The 18,068-nt window shown below is 44.8% G+C and overlaps 1 protein-coding gene across 1 annotated transcript in view; it reads right to left on the bottom strand.

Moving 5' to 3' along the window:
- Positions 1-18,068, bottom strand: part of ZZEF1 (zinc finger, ZZ-type with EF-hand domain 1) — a gene marked incomplete at its 5' end in the record, with an annotated part of 113,749 nt that overhangs the window by 58,935 nt on the left and 36,746 nt on the right. The window contains 6 exons of the mRNA XM_015423192.1: positions 1,475-1,545; positions 2,586-2,719; positions 3,175-3,344; positions 4,988-5,088; positions 6,105-6,320; positions 11,940-12,051. Of these exons, the coding sequence (XP_015278678.1) occupies positions 1,475-1,545; positions 2,586-2,719; positions 3,175-3,344; positions 4,988-5,088; positions 6,105-6,320; positions 11,940-12,051 (804 nt within the window). The remainder of the gene's footprint in view (positions 1-1,474; positions 1,546-2,585; positions 2,720-3,174; positions 3,345-4,987; positions 5,089-6,104; positions 6,321-11,939; positions 12,052-18,068) is intronic.

The raw sequence follows: 18,068 nt of genomic DNA, 5'->3' as shown, positions 1-18,068 counted from the left end.
AGCAATGGAGCAAATCGGGGAGAAGGTGAAGGAAACGGGCGCCAATAGTAAAAAGAAAAGGGTGCAAAAGCTAGAAATGGAGCAAGCCATGGAAGAGTCACAACTTTTGTAGTTGCAAATGGAGAAAGCCAATTTGGTCCTACGGTTTCAAGGGGTCCCGGAAATTAAAGGAGAGAATCTGAAGCAACGACTGAGTGAAGCAATAGCCCCAATGACAGATTTGACAGTGGAATACCTCTACAGAGAGATGGATGTGGTCTACAGGTCCTATTCCTCATACATCAAGAAAAATAATCTGCCTGGGGAAATAGTAGTCAGATTCTCAAAGAGACATGTGAGAGACTCTATTTTGAAAGCAACTTTGGGAACTCCCTTGAAAATTGGGGACAACAACATCAGGATTTTAAAAGATATTCCATTTGACATAAGAAAGAAGAGAAAGAATTATAAAGAGCTAATCCTATTTTTACAAACAAATGGCATCAGTTATAGATGGTTAATCCCAGAAGGCGTCATTTTCAAACTACACGATAAAAAAGAAAAGATTGACTCTGTTCTTAAGGCACGTGAATTTCTGCGAACACAGCTCGGGGAACCAGCTGAGGATGAGAAGGAAGAAGAAGAAAGCAAATCTGATGGCGAGTTAAGCTCGGGGTCTTCTGACGAGGACTCCCCTCTGAAAAGGGGGCGGCTGCCCCCAAAACTGCATATAAATTGAGGATTAGAAAAGAGAAGAATAAATAGTGGCTGAAGGACTCTGATTTGTGCCTGAAAACTCCGAAACGATTTTGGGATGCTCGGGGGGTTTCTTTAAGCAGTTAAAAGATAATTAACCTAGCATAGCTGACTATGTTCATTGTTATAATAGCTTTTTAAAACTAACATTGAGTTAAACTGATGTATTGATCTCCTACTCTTGGGTTTTTAGTTATTAGTGGGTCTTTTTTCTTTCTCCCTTAGATGTAGGTTCTCCTCCCTATATTTTCGGTTGTAGTTAGTAGTTTGCAAAAAATCAATTAAAAATTCCCCTCAGGGGGATCAAAAAAAAAAAGTGGTGTACTGAATCAAATGTCAAATCAAAGGATGTTGAATACCATTACTATAGTTCTGTGTATTCTGCAGAGTTTAGCTTGGTGGGTAGCAGAATTTCAGTTGCAAGCTGCAGCACACCAAAGCAGCTTTAGACACAATGGACAGCAAACATGTTAAAGAAACAGTCTCACTATCCCATCTACTGTTTGAATGTTCATTCCATACCCATTTCTTAAAATACTTGTTCTTTCCCCCCCATCCACTGGGGCCCAGACATTATTCCCACAAGGTGGGGGTCTTATTTCTTGCCTGAAGCAGCAAGCTTAACGGACCACTTTGCACACCCACAGGGCTTAGCTAGGATGATAATGGGTTTCGAGGAAAAGTCTGTTGAGATGTACGGTCTGTAGCTTTGTCCTTTTGGCATAACTAAGGAGTTTACCTGAAATATGTGCAGAGGGATTTGAAAGCGAGATGGGCAGATGGCTTGTGTTCCTGCTCGGTGATGTTTTTCTGGGTGGGGGGAGGAAAAAAAAGACATTTAACACACACAAGCATTTAGTACGGTGACATAAACACGAGATTGAAGACTGTTACAGCAGTTGCTTTCCCCTTCTATCACTGCCTTTTGCCAGCGGGTGAAGGCTTTTTGCTTCATCCAACGTTCTGTCCTTGCTGTCCTAGGTTTAAAAGGATGCTTCTGTGTTTTATACACACATTATGTAGTTTAGTTTTGGTTTCAACCCATTTTATTACATGTTTCATACTGATCTGTTTTTAGTTTTAACAGCCTTGGGACCCTGATTGGGCTGAAAGGCAAAATATAAGCCAGGAGTGGCCAAACTTGCTTGATGCAAGAGCCACATAGAATAAACGTCAGATGTTTGAGAGCCGCAAGACAGGAGCAAATATTACTGGTAAATATGCAAATTTGTTTTTTATTAACATTAAATGAGACTGCCAAAAATAATAACAAAAGTGGTAAAAGCAGATATTGATAATGATATTTATCTGTCCAATGATATTTGTTTGCGAATTATATTCAACTTCCCCAGCCGCCCTGTCGGGAGCCGCACAATAGGTGTGAAAGAGCCGCATGCGGCTCCCGAGTCACAGTTTGGCCACCCCTGATATAAACTTTGTAAATAAATAAACGAGCAAGAAGATGTGTATACACAAGTGTCTAAATATGGAAGCTTAAAACAATCCTTCATGCTTTAGGTCATTTATAACACAGATACATGGATGACCTGTAATCACAGAGAGCTGGCAAAGACTCCTGGGAAGGCCTTTTCAACCATCTTCCCTGCCTAGATTACAGAACTCAATCCCACGGAGATGCAACAAATGCCATTCTTTGCAGGTCTTCCAGCATAATGTGAAAATGCACACACCCGAAGACTTCCAAATGAAGTGGTTTGCGGCCATGGTGGTTTTGGTGCTGGTACAGTGACAAAATCTTTATCGTCTCTTTTGTGCTTTTTAACGGACCTTGTAGGGCCAGAAAGGCAAGACTCAAAACTGGCTTAACAAATGAATACAGACAGTTTTACCATCATTGCAAAGAGCTGCTCCCGTCGGGTATGCCTCTCGGGGAAGAAGATGGCTGCGCCGTTGAGTAGTGTGTTGTTGACTTCCCGCTTCAAGATCTTTAGTGGCATGGACTCACCATCTCTCCTGTCTACCACTGCTCAGAAAAATAAATGCAAAGGGGTGGCCATGTGAGTCTGCCACAGCAGGAAGAAACAAAAATGCAGTGGCACCTTAAAGACTAACAATGTTTATTTTGATAGTGGCGCATAAAATACATGCCACTGGATTTTCGCTTCATCCAGAAAGATTAAAAAACTCTTTAAAAAGAGGAACAAAGAGCTATCAGAATTGGAACAAAGAACTATCAGGATTGTACTCCTTATCTCTAAGCTTCCGCAGGCCAGAGAAACAACAGCCCTTCTTTAAATACTACATTACAGAAATATGAATCATAGTAAGACTAAGACACACACACCCCGAACATGTCCAAGAATCCTCTCACGCCCAGGGAGTTTTGTGCCACACAGCCAATGTGGAAAGTGTTCCCAAAAAGTAAAAGGTGTAAATGATGTTGTGTTGATAATACAGAGGGTTTCAAAAACAGGTCACCTTCACAAAGATGCTTGTAGAGTGCCTCAGCTGCTTGTGTGCCGTCAGGCTTTTTGCTCTGTGCGTTTTCCTGAGAATTTGTGGTTTTGCTGTCTGCAGTGAGCACTGAGAAGCAGCTCTGCAGAAGCCGCAGTATCATGGTTTGGGCTTCAATGCACTCCTCGCGTGGGCTAGAAGGGAAAGACACAACATCACTGTTACAAAGCTCCATTTCTACCAATGTAAGAGTACCATTAATGCCCATTTAAGAGGAGAGGAGAGGAGAGGAGAGGAGAGGAGAGGGAGAACAATTGTGGAAAATTCACAAATACCTCCCACACACACACACATACCCAATGACCGCTGTCCCACACCCAGAAGTTGACAAAAATCCTCTAGGATCTCCAGCCAAACTGGCCTGGAGAAAAATATAGCTCTCTATGAACCACTGAGTGAGCACCACAGGATTAGAGTGTCAGGCTAGGATCTGGGAGACCCACATTTAAATCTCCACTCTGCCATGCCATGGAAGCTTGCTGGATAACCTTGGGTCAGTCACATACGTTCAGCCTCACAGGGTTCTTGAGATGATAAAATGGAGGGGAGGACAACAATGTCAGCTACTTGGGTTCGCACTGGGGGGAAAGGCAGGGTAATCAAGTAAATAAATAAAACACTTTAAAAAATCAGCATGTGAAATCCTGGCTAAAATGCCACCTTCTACTCTCTAGATCAGGGTGTCGAACTCATTTGTTACGTGGGCCGGATCTGACATAAATGAGACCTTGTTGGGCCGGGCCATGTGTGTCATAAAATGTAATGCCAGGTAGTGGTGATATAAACTTTTATAAAGGACACATACACAAAGGGGTTTTTTAACTTAAAATAAAAACAAGCACTCTTGCAACATTTTGTTTATTTAACAGTGTCTGATAACTGACACCTCTTGCTCTGAATTATTGCATCAAAATGTCTGTGCTGTTGCAATCTTGAGTATGCTGTTCAGGTGTGTATCTGTAAACTGCAAACCTATGATGATGACGCAGCAGCAGAAGGCTGGAAGAAGCAGAAGATAAGCCAGTTCCACTGCGGGCCTGATAGAAGCCCTCCAGGGGCCTGGGCCGCATGTTTGACACCCCTGCTCTAGATTCATAGGCAGAAAGCACAGCAGCTACTACTGCAGGGCAGAAGGAAGCTAGAGAAGAGGACTCTTGTTACCATTCTTTTCCCCACCTCCAAGACTCCTTGTTGCTGTCAGGAGGGGGAAGGATTAGAGAAGGCACAGGAGAAGCTGCGAATCAACAGCTTAGCCTGACCAAGCAAGCCCTGCCCCTACCAGTCCATGGGATGTGTAGAAAGGTCAGCACCAAGGTCAGAAGGATGTTTAGGGAGAGGACTAAAACTGAACACTTTGGGGGGTGGGGTGGAACAAGGGTGAGGATCCCACTCATTAATCAACCGCTGCCCATTTGTGACAAGTCAAACTTGGGAAGAATGTGGCTTCTCCTTCTCTCCAAAAGAGAAAATGTAATATTCAAACAGTCAAGAAACTGCTCTACAAATTGTTCCAGTGGCTGAACCACACATTGTAAGGGACTTAAACCATAAGCCGCTTTGAGAACCAATCTGGCCAGTAAGCAGAGTAAAAGGAATACCCCATCCCAAATTCCCAGCTCTTCCCTATTCATACAAAATATGCTCTTTTTATTCAAGGTTTACTACTGCCTTCACTTCAGTTAAAGCAGGGCTTCACAGGACATTGTGGGGGGGTCAATGAGCAGCAGAAAGGAGCACAAACTTTAGAGCTAGTTTGCTTTAACTGACAGAAACCTACTTTTGGTGAAGTCTGCTGTAGAAATCCCAAAACAGGTTTAAATCAAGGCCTCCAAAATCCAGGTATGATCTGTACCTTAGACCACTCTCTTTCTTCTGTGCCTAGAAAGAATATGGAGTCACAAAAAGCTGCACACTGAATACACCTCCCCCCTTTATTTTTTAATCAAAAAGTGCCGTGAAAGAGGAGGGAAGGCAGGGATGTTAATCACTAGATTATCTCAGACACCAAATTCCAACAGAATTGACCTCATTATAGTAACATCTGGCATAAACCTGTGTACAAACTGGACAACTTTATTTCCCAAGGTTTTAAAGAGCATTCAGCGCTACTAACACATCAGCTTTTTTCATCTGTCAGCACAAACACAGCAGAGTCAAGAGGAACCTTAAAGGACTTCCTAATTTAATGTAGCATAAGCTTTCGTGGGCCAGCCTACATATGAAGAACTGGGCTCCGGCTCACTCAGATTTATGATGCAATAAATTTTGTAAGCCTTTGCGGTGGCAAAAAGGTCAGCCTTTACAGTGCTACAACTGTAATCCTTTTATGCCTTGAAAAAATGAAGAATTCAGTGTAGTCTGAAAACCTGTCATTCCTAAACTGCGTAAACTGGTCACAGTCTTCCAGTAAACAATGGGCTCCCCTGGACCCCCCTTTATTTCACAAGGCTTCTTTTCCAGCATCTCCTTTATTGTTTATTAGCAGCTACTAGCCAGTTTGGTGTAGTGGTTAAGTGCGCGGACTCTAATCTGGGAGAACCGGGTTTGATTCCCCACTCCTCCACCTGCCCCTGCTGGATGACCTTGGGCAAGCCATAATTCTGGCACAGCAGTTCTTGAAAAAGAGCAGTTTCTGTCAGAGCTCTCTCAGCCCCACCTACCTCACAGGGTGTCTGTTGTGGGGAGGGGAAGGGAAAGGAGTTTGTAAGCCACTCTGAGACACCCTTGGTTAGTGAAGGGCGGGGTATAAATCCCTCCCCCTCCATACAACTATATTATTCTTTCCTAGCAGCTACATGATTTACTACGTTATAGCAGGTGGTCAAAGGATCATGCATTTAAAACCAGAAGTGCAGAATTCAGAGAGGAGATGCAGGGAGAGAAGATAAACATACCAAATCCTGTGCAAGCTGTTGGATGAAACACAGAGTCTTTAGGAGAAGAGTCGTTCCACAGACGGTATCTCCTTTTGTTTTGCCGCACTTCACACAAATCATGCTTCTGCTGGGCTCTGCTAACGCAGGCCGAAGGTACCCAAAGAGACTCAAACCTTGCACTCCAAGCCTCTCGGCCTTTTCTTGCCTTGTGCACAGGAACTTGACCATCAGATACTGAAAGGAACACGGCATCCAAAATTATTTTTAAAAGAAAGCCTAAACCCCAACAGTGACATTGCGCAGAACTCACTCACCAAGTTGCTTAGCCTGAAATGTGTGTGATCCCAGAAACCAATGGAGAACGTGGAATGTAAACTCTAGGGATGGCTCTAACAGTCACATGGGCCAGACTGCTGCTACGCCTGCTACCCCGGGCCCCGCCCCATGACATCACCAGAGGAAAGTACAGTTGTGCTTCTGGTGGATTGTCACTGCCTGCCTCTGTGTAGCAACCCTGGTATTCCTCGGTGGTCTCCCATCCAAGTACTAACCAGGACTGACCCTGCTTAGCTTTTGAGATCTGACCAGGTCAGGCTAGTCTGGGCCATCCGGGTCAGGGCAACAGTGCTTCTACAACACAGTTTTAAAGCTCATTCCCAGTGCTCATGTGTGCTCAATGACCAAAATTTCCTAGTAACTTTCCGCATTATTCAGCAGCAAACTTGAGTTTGCCACCCTACGCGGACCCAAACAGAGAAATGCAGCTCTGATTAACATACCTGTGCATTTCCAAATACTTGTCTGTCCCACTCACACATCACTTTTCCGACCAGGAATATGCCTACAAATGCCTACAAATGTCATGTGTAAAACAGCCGTAGTGCTCAGATGGTTTTCATCTAAACCAGTGAGTTCCTCCAACTTTCATACCCTATGTCCCCACCTTATCGAAGAGCTCCTGGTTCTCAGGGAACGTGTGTGCTCCCTTGAGGCCAAGGTGGCTGACCTGGAGAAGCAGAGACAGTCAGCTAGGCGCACAGAAAAGACTCTCGGGGACTTGTTAGCTACGTCCCACTCTGGATCTGGCAGCCCCGCTGCTGTCAGGGAGCATGAGGGTCTAGGGGAAACAGGGCACCATGCTGAGGATAAGGGGAATGTGCCCTCAGAAGGGACCTCTTCCCCAGCTGGTGAGCGGCTCTCCTTTTGCACCAAGGAACCATCCCTGAGCAGGGTGGGAGGGGGGCTCTTGGTAGTGGGTGATTCGATCCTTAGGCAGGTAGACAGCTGGGTGGCGAACCCGCGTACTGACCGTATGGTGACTTGCCTGCCTGGTGCGAAGGTAGCGGACATTACGCGTGTTTTAGATAGGCTGGTAGATAGTGCTGGGGAGGAGCCAGTGGTCGTGGTGCATGTCGGCACCAATGATGTGGGGAAATGCAGTCGTGAGGTCCTGGAGGAGAAATTTAGGCTGCTGGGCAGGAAACTTAGGTCCAGGACCTCCAAGGTAGCCTTCTCAGAAGTGTTACCTGTTCCACGCGCAGGGCCGGAGAGACAGGCAGAGATCAGGAGTCTCAATGCGTGGATGAGACGATGGTGTAGGGGGGAAGGGTTCAGGTTTGTTAGGCACTGGGATACTTTTTGGAACAAGAGGGAGCTGTACAGGCGAGACGGTCTCCACTTGTCCCGAGAAGGAACCAGGCTGCTGGCACTTAAAATCAAAAAGGTGGCAGAGCAGCTTTTAAACTGAATATTGGGGGAAAGCCGACAGGAGATGAAAAGTCTCTGGTTCGGGTTGGCTCATCTGAGAGAGGTGAGGGGGTACCGGTTGCTTTTCTACAGGGAGGTGGATTGAAATTGTCCACAGAGGCCATGGCTGGTGACATGGACTGCCGGACAACGACTCGAGATAGCAAGAGGAAGGATGCAGGCTTAACTTGTAAGGGAAATTACAGCTGTTTCTATACAAATGCTAGAAGTGTCCGAGGTAAAATCGGGGAGTTGGAGTGCTTGGTGAGGGAGGGAAAAATAGACATTGTGGGTATTTCTGAAACTTGGTGGGATGAGGAAAATCAGTGGGACACAGTGATTCCCGGTTATATATTATATCGGAAGGATAGGGGGGGAAGGGTTGGAGGTGGGGTAGCTCTGTATGTCAGAGAGGGTATAAAGTCTAGAAAGATTGAGAGGCTAAGTGAATTGGATTCGCTTCTGGAAGTTCTATGGGTTGAAATAGGGGGGCCAAAAGGAAACTTAACACTGGGAGTTTGTTATCGCCCACCAGATCAAAAGATAGAGGAGGATTATAAAATGATGAATGCCTTAAAGATAGCAACTAGACAAAAACACTGTGTAATAATAGGTGATTTTAACTACCCACACATTGATTGGGTCAATATGTGTTCTAGCCGGGAAAAAGAGATTGAGTTTCTAGACACTCTAAATGACTGTGCTATGGAGCAGATGGTCACGGAACCTACCAGGGGAGAGGCGATCCTTGATTTGGTCCTAAGTAACACTCAAGACCTGGTGAGAGATGTAAAAGTGATTGCACCGCTTGGAAACAGTGATCATAATGTTGTTGAGTTCATCATTTGTACAAATAGAGAATTGGCCAAAAAGACTCACACAACCATTTTTAACTTTAAAAGGGGTAATTTCTCTGATATGAGGGGACACGTGGGGAGGAAACTGAAAGGAAAAGTAGAAAGGGTCAAAACAATTGGGGAAGCTTGGGATCTATTTAAAACTACGATCCTAGAAGCTCAAAAAATATATATTCCGCAGGTTAGGAAAGGCACAAACAGGTATAGGAAAAAGCCTGCATGGTTAACAAACAGAGTAATGGAGGCTGTAAAAAGTAAAAAGAATTCCTTTAAGCAGTGGAAAGCTAGTCACAGTGAGGCTGATAAAACGGAACACAGGCTATGGCAAATAAAATGCAAGTCTGAGGTCAGGCAGGCAAAAAGGGAATATGAGGAGCATATAGCAAAAAACGTAAAAACCAACAATAAAACTTTCTTCAAATACATTAGAAACAGGAAACCAGCCAGGGAGGCAGTGGGGCCCTTGGACGACCAAGGGGTAAAAGGAGTATTGAAGGATGATAGGGAAATGGCTGAGAAGCTAAATGCATTTTTTGCCTCCGTCTTCACTGTGGAAGATGAGAAGTGCTTGCCCACTCCAGAACCACTGATTTCAGGAGGGGTGTTGAAAGACCTGAGTCAGATTGAGGTGACGAGAGAGGAGGTCCTAAAACTGATAGACAACTTAAAAACTGAAAAATCACCAGGCCCAGATGGCATACATCCGAGAGTTCTGAAAGAACTCAAATGTGAACTTGTAGATCTCCTGACAAAGATATGTAATCTTTCCTTAAAATCTGCCTCCATTCCTGAGGATTGGAAGGTAGCTAATGTCACTCCCATCTTTAAAAAGGGTTCCAGAGGAGATCCGGGAAATTACAGGCCAGTCAGTCTGACGTCGATACCGGGTAAATTGGTGGAAACCATTATTAAGGAAAGAATTAGTAGGCACATAGATGAACAAAACCTATTGAGGCAGACTCAGCACGGTTTCTGTAAGGGAAGATCTTGTCTCACTAACCTGTTAGTGTTCTTTGAGGGGGTGAACAAACATGTGGACAAGGGGGATCCAATAGATATTATTTACCTTGACTTCCAGAAAGCTTTTGATAAAGTTCCTCATCAAAGGCTCCTAAGTAAGCTCAAAAATCATGGGATAGAAGGACAAGTCCTTTTATGGATCAAAAACTGGCTAGTTCATAGAAAACAGAGAGTGAGTGTAGGTGGGCAATTTTCTCAGTGGAGGGTGGTAAGCAGTGGGGTACCGCAGGGATCAGTACTTGGTCCACTGCTTTTTAACTTGTTCATTAATGATTTGGAGATGGGAGTAAGCAGTGAAGTGGCTAAATTTGCGGATGATACAAAGTTGTTCAGGGTGGTGAAAACCAGTGAGGATTGTGAGGCACTCCAAGGGGATCTGTCAAGGATGGGCGAGTGGGCGTCAACATGGCAAATGGGGTTCAATGTGGCCAAGTGCAAGGTGATGCACATTGGAGCCAAAAATCCTAAATATAAATACACATTGATGGGGTCTGAACTGGCAGAGACTGAGCAAGAGAGAGATCTTGGAGTTGTAGTGGATAACTCACTGAAAATGTCGAGACAGTGTGTGACTGCAATAAAGAAGGCCAATGCTATGCTGGGGATTATTAGGAAGGGTATTGAAAACAGATCAGCCAATATAATAATGCCCCTATATAAATCAGGACGTCCTTCTTCACCCAAAGAGTGATTAACACTTGGAATTCACTGCCACAGGAAGTGGTGGGTGCTACAAGCATGGATGGCTTCAAAAGGGAATTAGATAAGCATATGGAGCAGAGGTCCATCAGTGGCTATTAGCCACAAGGTATAGCTAGGGGCTCTGGGGCAAGTGATGCTCTGTCTTCTTGGTGCTTGGGGGGGTCAACAGTGGGAGGGCTTCTAATGTCCTGGCCCCACTGCTGGACCTCCTGATGGCACTGGTATTTCTGGCCACTGTGTGACACAGAGTGTTGGACTGGATGGGCCTTTGGCCTGATCCAACATTGGCGTCTCTTATGTTCTTATGTTCTTATGTTCTTAACCTGGTCCCACCTGGATAGAAACAAAAACTTTCTTCGAGAGGAATATTTATATGTTTATGTTATATGTGTATGTTATATTAAATGATAAAGGTAAAGGGTCCCTTGCTCGAAAGCCAGTCGAATCCAACTCTAGGGTTGCGGTGCTCATCTCCGTATCAAAGCCGAAGAGCCAGCGCTGTCTGAAGACGTTTCCGTGGTCATGTGGCCGGCATGACTAAACACCGAGGCGCACGGAACGCTGTTACCTTCCCACCGAAGTGGTACCTATTTATCTACTTGCAATTTCTTGCTTTCGAACTGCTAGGTTGGCAGGAGTTGGAACTAGAGATGGGAGCTCACTCCGTCTTGCGGCACACTTGGGTCTCAAACTGCTGAACTACCGACCTTCCACAGCCTGCAGTTCAGCGTCTTAACCACTGATACCTTCGCTATATTTAGCCTCACCTGGATAGCCCAGGCTAGCCCGATCCCGTCAGATCTCGGAAGCTAAGCAGGGTCAGCCCTGGCAACTATTTGGATGGGAGACCACCCAGGAAGACCAGGACTGTGATGCAGAGGCGGGCAACGGTAAACCACCTCTGAATGCTTCTTGCCTTGAAAACCCGATGGGGTTGCCGTAAGTCAGCTGTGACTTGATGGCAAAAACAATATCATTATATTTATCATTAATGGTAAGTTCTAGGGACACAAAAATTGCAGTGGTGTTACTGGGAACACATTTTATTGCTATGATTAACTAAAAGGGATTGAGGGAGAGTGAACTCTTAGTAACAGTTAAGGAAGGCCTGAGTCCTGCCTGTGGTAAAGGTAAAAGGTAAAGATTTCCCTTGCTCGAAAGCCAGTCGAATCCGACTCTAGGGGGCGGTGCTCATCTCTGTTTTCAAGATGAAGAGCCAGCACTGTCCAAAGACGTTCCCATTGTCATGTGGCTGGCATGACTAAACACCAAGGCGCACGGAACGCTGTTACCATCCCACCGAAGCGGTACCTATTTATCTACTTGCAATGTCTTGTTTTCTAACTGCTAGGATGGGGCCAGAGACGGGAGCTCAGTCCATCACACAGCACTAGGGTCTCGAACTGCCGAACTACAGATCATCCGGTCTGCCGCTCGGCACGTATTTTCAGTTGAGAACCACTGCTCTAAACCACGTAGTGAAATTTTTATCGTCTTCAAGTCTAAATGTGTGGATCGGAAGTTTTACTTGGGAAATTCTGCACTGCTGCATCTTGACTTCCACTTCGTCCCATTCCTCTTCCATTTCAAACCAGCCAACAGGATCCTCCTCTCCCAGTTCGTCACGAGAAGTGCCGCTTCTGCAGGGACAAAGGAAGATCAACCGGGCTTGTGCTTTCTCTGCAGCCACACAATCCAGCTGCAGTTAACAAATGGTACCCAGCTATGTCAGGACTGCCTATCACAGGCGGACAACATTTCCACCTCACGTATCTCCATGGTTCCCAAAGTGGTGAACCAAAGTCTTTTCTGAATGAGGATCAGAGGCAATGGGAAGATGCTGGTTGGGAAAGCAGAAAACACTGCTGTGGCAAGGAAGAGCCAAACAACAGGGACCCCAAGCGTATGAAATGCACAAAGATGAAAAACACAAGGGTAGACCATCAAAGCATTCACAAATGTCACATGTTACCATTGGACAATAGTCTATTTGCAACATAATCACAGTAAAACAATTAACGGAGTAGAATTAGTGGTCACAATTCCCTAGTAACAATTCAAAGAATAGAAGACAACAGGGGTCGTTTCGTAGAAAAAGAGCTAGGGAAACTCATTCACATAACTCATTAGCATATGCCACACCCCCTGACATCACCGGAAGTGTGTCATAAGGCCACACCCCCTGACATCACCAGAAGTGTGTCATAAGGCCACACCCACCACTCAGTCTTCATCTTAAAGGTTAGTCTTAAAGGTGCTATTTGAACTCTTGGACTATTTTGCAGCAACAGACTAAGACAGCTAATTCCTCTGAATCTAAACCCACCACTCAGGCTCCACCCCCAAAATCCGTCTGGGGCCTGGCGGTGGACCTGCAAGGCCGGCGGGAGTGCGAGGAAGCCCTGTGAAGGCCCTCCCTGGCCCCAGGCAGGCAGGGGTGGGGAGAGGCAGGGAGGAAGCAACTTACCCTCCCTCTTCTCCTGCCTCCTCCTGGCTGAATGAGGGCCGGAAGCGGGGCAGCCGGAAGCAGGGGGCGGGGCTTCGTTATGTGCCCCGCCCCCGTCCCTCCCCCGGGGGAACTGCGTTCCCCCGCGTTCCCCCTCGAAATGACCTCTGCTTCTCTAGCTAATAGTTCTTTTTCCAGTTGGTCAACCTAAAGGAATGAGAGGATGACACAAGCCAGATACAACGGGGAAGGACAAAGATTAAGGGATGGAAGGGGGATTTGTAGGGGTCACTTCTGTGTTTATTGACTCCATAACATATGTTACATAGAGTATATTTCTCTGAGCTGGATTCTTAGCTGACTGCATGATTTAAGAGCCCGCAAATATGGAAAATATGATAGTGTTGTTACCACCCACAAATGTCAAGGAAAATAAATGCTAATCACATTGTAGAATCTATACATACTAGTTATCCCAAAGAAGCAGTTAACCCTGTTAAAGTCTTAGAGTTCTGCTTAGTGATGTTAGGAGGAGTATCATTTGACTTTTGTGGAATTATGCCACTACGTATCAAAGGGCAGACTCATCAGACATGGTAACTTGAAGACTGATTTTCTTCTTTTCAAGAAATCTCTCTCTTGTTACAGTTTATAGCAAAGTTCATGCAGCAACATTCCTATGAAGTTATGAGCTGGAGACATTCTATGCACAGATGTACTGAGTGCTGAAACAGGCCTAAGGAGAATGCAGCAATATGTTCCTGCAAACCAGCAGGTTTGAGTGCCTTGAGCTTAGGGGATGATTGTGTCTTGCGGAGCCCATATCAAAATTCCATGATGCTTCTGAAGGTGAAGGGATTTTATGAGCTCACAGACGCACCCCTTTCACTCTGGAACACATTACTGAGAAGGGGCTTACAATGGTAGCCTCAAACCTTATGCCTTCCGGTTTGCAGCTGCCATCCTTAAGTGGCTCCATGGAAGAAATTCTGGGTAGACCCACCCACTGCAGCTCTCCTGTTCAATCCAAGCAATTCTATGTGTTGTGTAGCTATACTGTATTGCTCATGGAACATTGGCTATCGAAATGTTCATCCCATTGAAACCAATAAAGTGTTGAAAGCCCACATCCACACTTTTAGTTTCCTGATCCAGCAAGTGATTAATATATGGTAAGGCTGCCTTGGCACATGGACCTGCTTGATTGAAATTGGGTGAGAAAGGTGTCGAGCAAGCGGATTAATAAGGGAAGAAAAAAGGGAGATTTTTTTTTTACTGTGCTCCTCTTCGTAACATTTTTAAAGGAAGTTAGTTCTTGTTCACTGTTAATAAATAACGCTCTTTTTTGACAATTATGTGTGTTGAGTCGGTGGTCGGTGGTAGGGTGTCTGTCCCCAACCTGTATATATTTGGTGGATTGTCATAACTGGACCTAGACTGATATGTAGGCTTGTTACATGAATTGGTATCTTGACTTTCATGGCATGCATTGTAGTGTGTATAGCACAGACTTGAGTATCGTTTATGCGTATGTAGAGTTCAATTTTGACAAGGCTACTGAAAAGAACCCAATGTACAGCAATCTGCCCATTCCATCTCTGAAACTTCTGATGACCTCCTAAATTAAGCTGGAATTAAAAAAAAAAGTATCCAGAGGTGAATATAGATAAATCAGGCTACTTCATGGGAGTATTCAGTTTATTATTAGTGTATTACAGGCTTTGGCTAGCCAAGTGTGGCTAATTTGGGATCTGGTTCTGTTCACCGCTGAGCTCACACCTGCTGTCAAGCTGCCCTGAAGTGTTTCTGGCGCTCAGGAGTAGAAAAGGCATAAGTACAAACGGCTGATGCTAAATTATGAAAAGCTGGATATTTACCAAGGAAAAATCATATCAGCAATCTGCCATTACAAACATGAATCTGCCCCTTTCCTAGGCTCTGCAAAAATGCCAGTACTTGTTTCTTGCAGAGGCATATGGTAAGACTCAATTCTCACCATGAATTAAGAGATTTGGATGTCCTTGGAAGTTAAAATTCTTTTTTTACCTTCTGTTTCTTAGCCAACACCTGCTTGTGCTATTGGCTGCTTAGCTGAACAGAGGAGAAAACAACGTGGACTTATATGTGCAATCCAGGTGATCCTTGTATAGGGCTATTGGAAGTGGGGCGGGATTCCTCCATCTACAGCTCTGGCAGCCCCAACATCAGGATACTTACTTGGTCAATGTGAGTGTAATTCCAGTTTAAATTAACTATACCTTGTTGCATTCTGTGTGGCTGTTCCATCAGACACCCCTACCAGCCTCTGGCTGCTTAAGGAGCACCTTGGTTTGGGTGACCTGCCACCCCACCCACTCCCAACTGCAGCTAATCGCTGCTGGCTTTCTCCAGGGCTGTTAGCACACACCTTCTTCTTCCCAGAGCTGTTTGTGCACCCTTTCCCTTCCAGCAGTGCACCAGGGCTTTCCTCATGAGTTGGACCTTCTGAACTCAGATGTGCATTCTCTCACTGGCCTGTCCCTGTCCCAACTACAAATTGAGTTCCGTGGCACTCACATTTTTAGAGATAACGTATAGCTTGGTAACTGCTTGGGCTGGGCATTGGTGAGGTCATCCTCACTCCCAGTACCATCATGCCCATTAAAAAGCACAGGCACCACTGCATTGTAGACCGGGGGTCTAGCTCAGTAATCCCATCCCACCACAGTCCAGGTGGGTGGGGAGGCATGAAGGCAGGCAGATTTTCAGTGGTTGCTGTTCTAGAGGAGAGTATTTCAGAAGCAAGGCACAATGCAGTGGCCCATGCTTCTTACCTCCAACTGACCCCAGGAAGGTGCTATTTGAATGAGTTGATAAGAGGAGGGAAAGTGTGCCCATGTACAATAAGATGGGCTGATCAGTGCAGCTACCTCATAGTTGTTCCTGCGGAGATTGAGCCTTGTGCTACAGCTACGTCAGTGTAGTCCTGGCTTCCCTGAAAAGAGACTGGAGTGCATGCAAGCTGAGGCAGCTATTTTCAAAACTGCAGTGGCAATGGCTCTACCAGAGGTGTCGAACTCATTTGTTAGCCAGCGGTGTGTGCCATAAAATGTAATGCCAGTTACCAGAGATTTTTTACCACTGACAGGGACTTACACCTATCGTCAGCACCCTTTGCTCAATATGCACAAGATGTTTTGTGCAGCCTGAAAATCAGGGTGCAGCAACTAGAGACTCTTGTGGCTCTTTAAATACTAACACATTTCAGAAGCTTTTGCTGACCTGGAGAATGAAGGGATGCATTCCGTTGCTGCAGTTGCAGTAGCCAAAGACAGGTGGTGTCAACCAGGGAAACTCAACAAGCCCTGCCTTAAAGAAACTGCTACAGTCAATAATAATAATAATAATAATAATAATAATAATAATAATAATAATAATATACTTTATTGTCATTGTACATAGTACAACGAAATTAAGGTGCAATCATTCGGTGATCTACAAGCATACTCATATACACTCACACAACCATTAGGGTTCACATTGCAACTTAACCACCAATGTCACCCAAATTCCAATTCATACAGCATTTAAAGCAATAATAGCTCTCGAATAAAAACTGTTTTTTAATCTGTTTGTCCTTGTTTTGATTGTCCTATATCTTCTACCCGAAGGCAGCAGTTCAAACAGGGAGTGTTCAGGGTGTGACAAATCCTGCAAAATGTTCTTTGCTTTTTTCAAGCATCGAGAACTATACAATTCCTCCATGAGTGGGAGAGGACAGCCAATAATCTTCTGGGCTGTGATGATAACTCTCTGGAGTGCTTTCCTATCCACAGCCGTACAACTGGCAAACCAGACACAGACACAGTATGTTAAAATGCTCTCTATTGAGCAGCGATAAAAAGACATCAGTATTTTCTCACTCAAGTTATTTTTCTTTAAAAGTCTGAGAAAAAAAAGCCTCTGCTGGGCCTTCTTCACCAGAGCAGTGGTGTTAGTGCTCCAAGTCAAGTTCTGCTCAATAATCACTCCCAAAAACTTAAAAGTAGCCACCCTCTCCACACGTTCTCCACCAATAAACAGTGGCTGAATGTCCGTTTTGTTCCTCCTATAGTCCACTACCAATTCCTTGGTTTTGGTGGTGTTGAGGATCAAATTATTTTCCCTGCACCAAACACAAAGCCGTTCCACCTCATCCCGATAAGCAGACTCATCATTCCCAGAGATGAGCCCCACCACAGTGGTGTCATCAGCAAACTTGATGATGGTGTTACTGGGGTGGGTGGGGGTACAATCCTGTGTGTAGAGCAAGGGGCTCAACACACAACCTTGTGGAGAACCGGTATTAAGGGTAAGGGCTGTGGACATATAGGACCCTACTCTAACCCTCTGGGGGCGGGCTGTCAAAAAGTTCAAAATCCAGAAACATATGGAGCTGGAGAGTCCAAGGCCCTCCAATTTGGACACTAATCTATCTGGGAGGATGGTATTAAAGGCAGAACTAAAATCCACAAACAACAGCCTCACATAACTCCCCAGCTGCTCCAGATGTGACAGAGCAGTATGCAGAGTAGTGTTGATGGCATCCTCTGTGGATCTGTTTGCCTTATAGCCAATCTGAAGAAGGTTCTCTCAAGCCACAGAGATGTTAATGTGCAGAAAAGCATGATATACAATAGTAAGATGAAATTCTTTTCTGCTTTGTCCATTTAACAAGGAAAGTGAAACAGATCTGCTCAAATTTTAAGGCTGCATCCTTTTCAAGTGAATAAGCTACAGGCTTTCTGGGCTCCACTCAAATGCCAAGTTCATCTGATCAATAAATCATCAGGGAAACATTCGATCAGTTTAATCCAAGCCTTGAGTACACAAATATGAATTTAAGTTGAAAGCACCTCCATACACCTAGTATTATGAAAACTCATATTTCATGTAAGTCTGACAAATAAAACAAATTAACCTAGAATTTTACAACACCTTAATACCAGAAACACATGCAAAGCAACAATTTCCATGGCAAATAAGAATGCTGACTTAGAAACAGAACACAGAGATCATTTTATGGCCATACATTCATTTCAATATTATGCAGTCTGTAGACAGTTACAATAAGCAGAAAATGAACAGGAGGCAGCTTAAATTTTAAGTATGCTTTGGATGTTTGAGGATGATCAACAATAGATCATAAATACAATATGGCTTGCTTCCCCCCCCCCCCCGCCTCAGAGCACT

The sequence above is a fragment of the Gekko japonicus genome, unplaced genomic scaffold (assembly GCF_001447785.1).
Source record: "Gekko japonicus isolate JY-2015 unplaced genomic scaffold, Gekko_japonicus_V1.1 scaffold791, whole genome shotgun sequence".
NCBI lineage: Eukaryota > Metazoa > Chordata > Lepidosauria > Squamata > Gekkonidae > Gekko > Gekko japonicus.
Note: the sequence above shows the minus strand (reverse complement) of the source record. Positions and strands in the feature narration are given on the sequence as shown.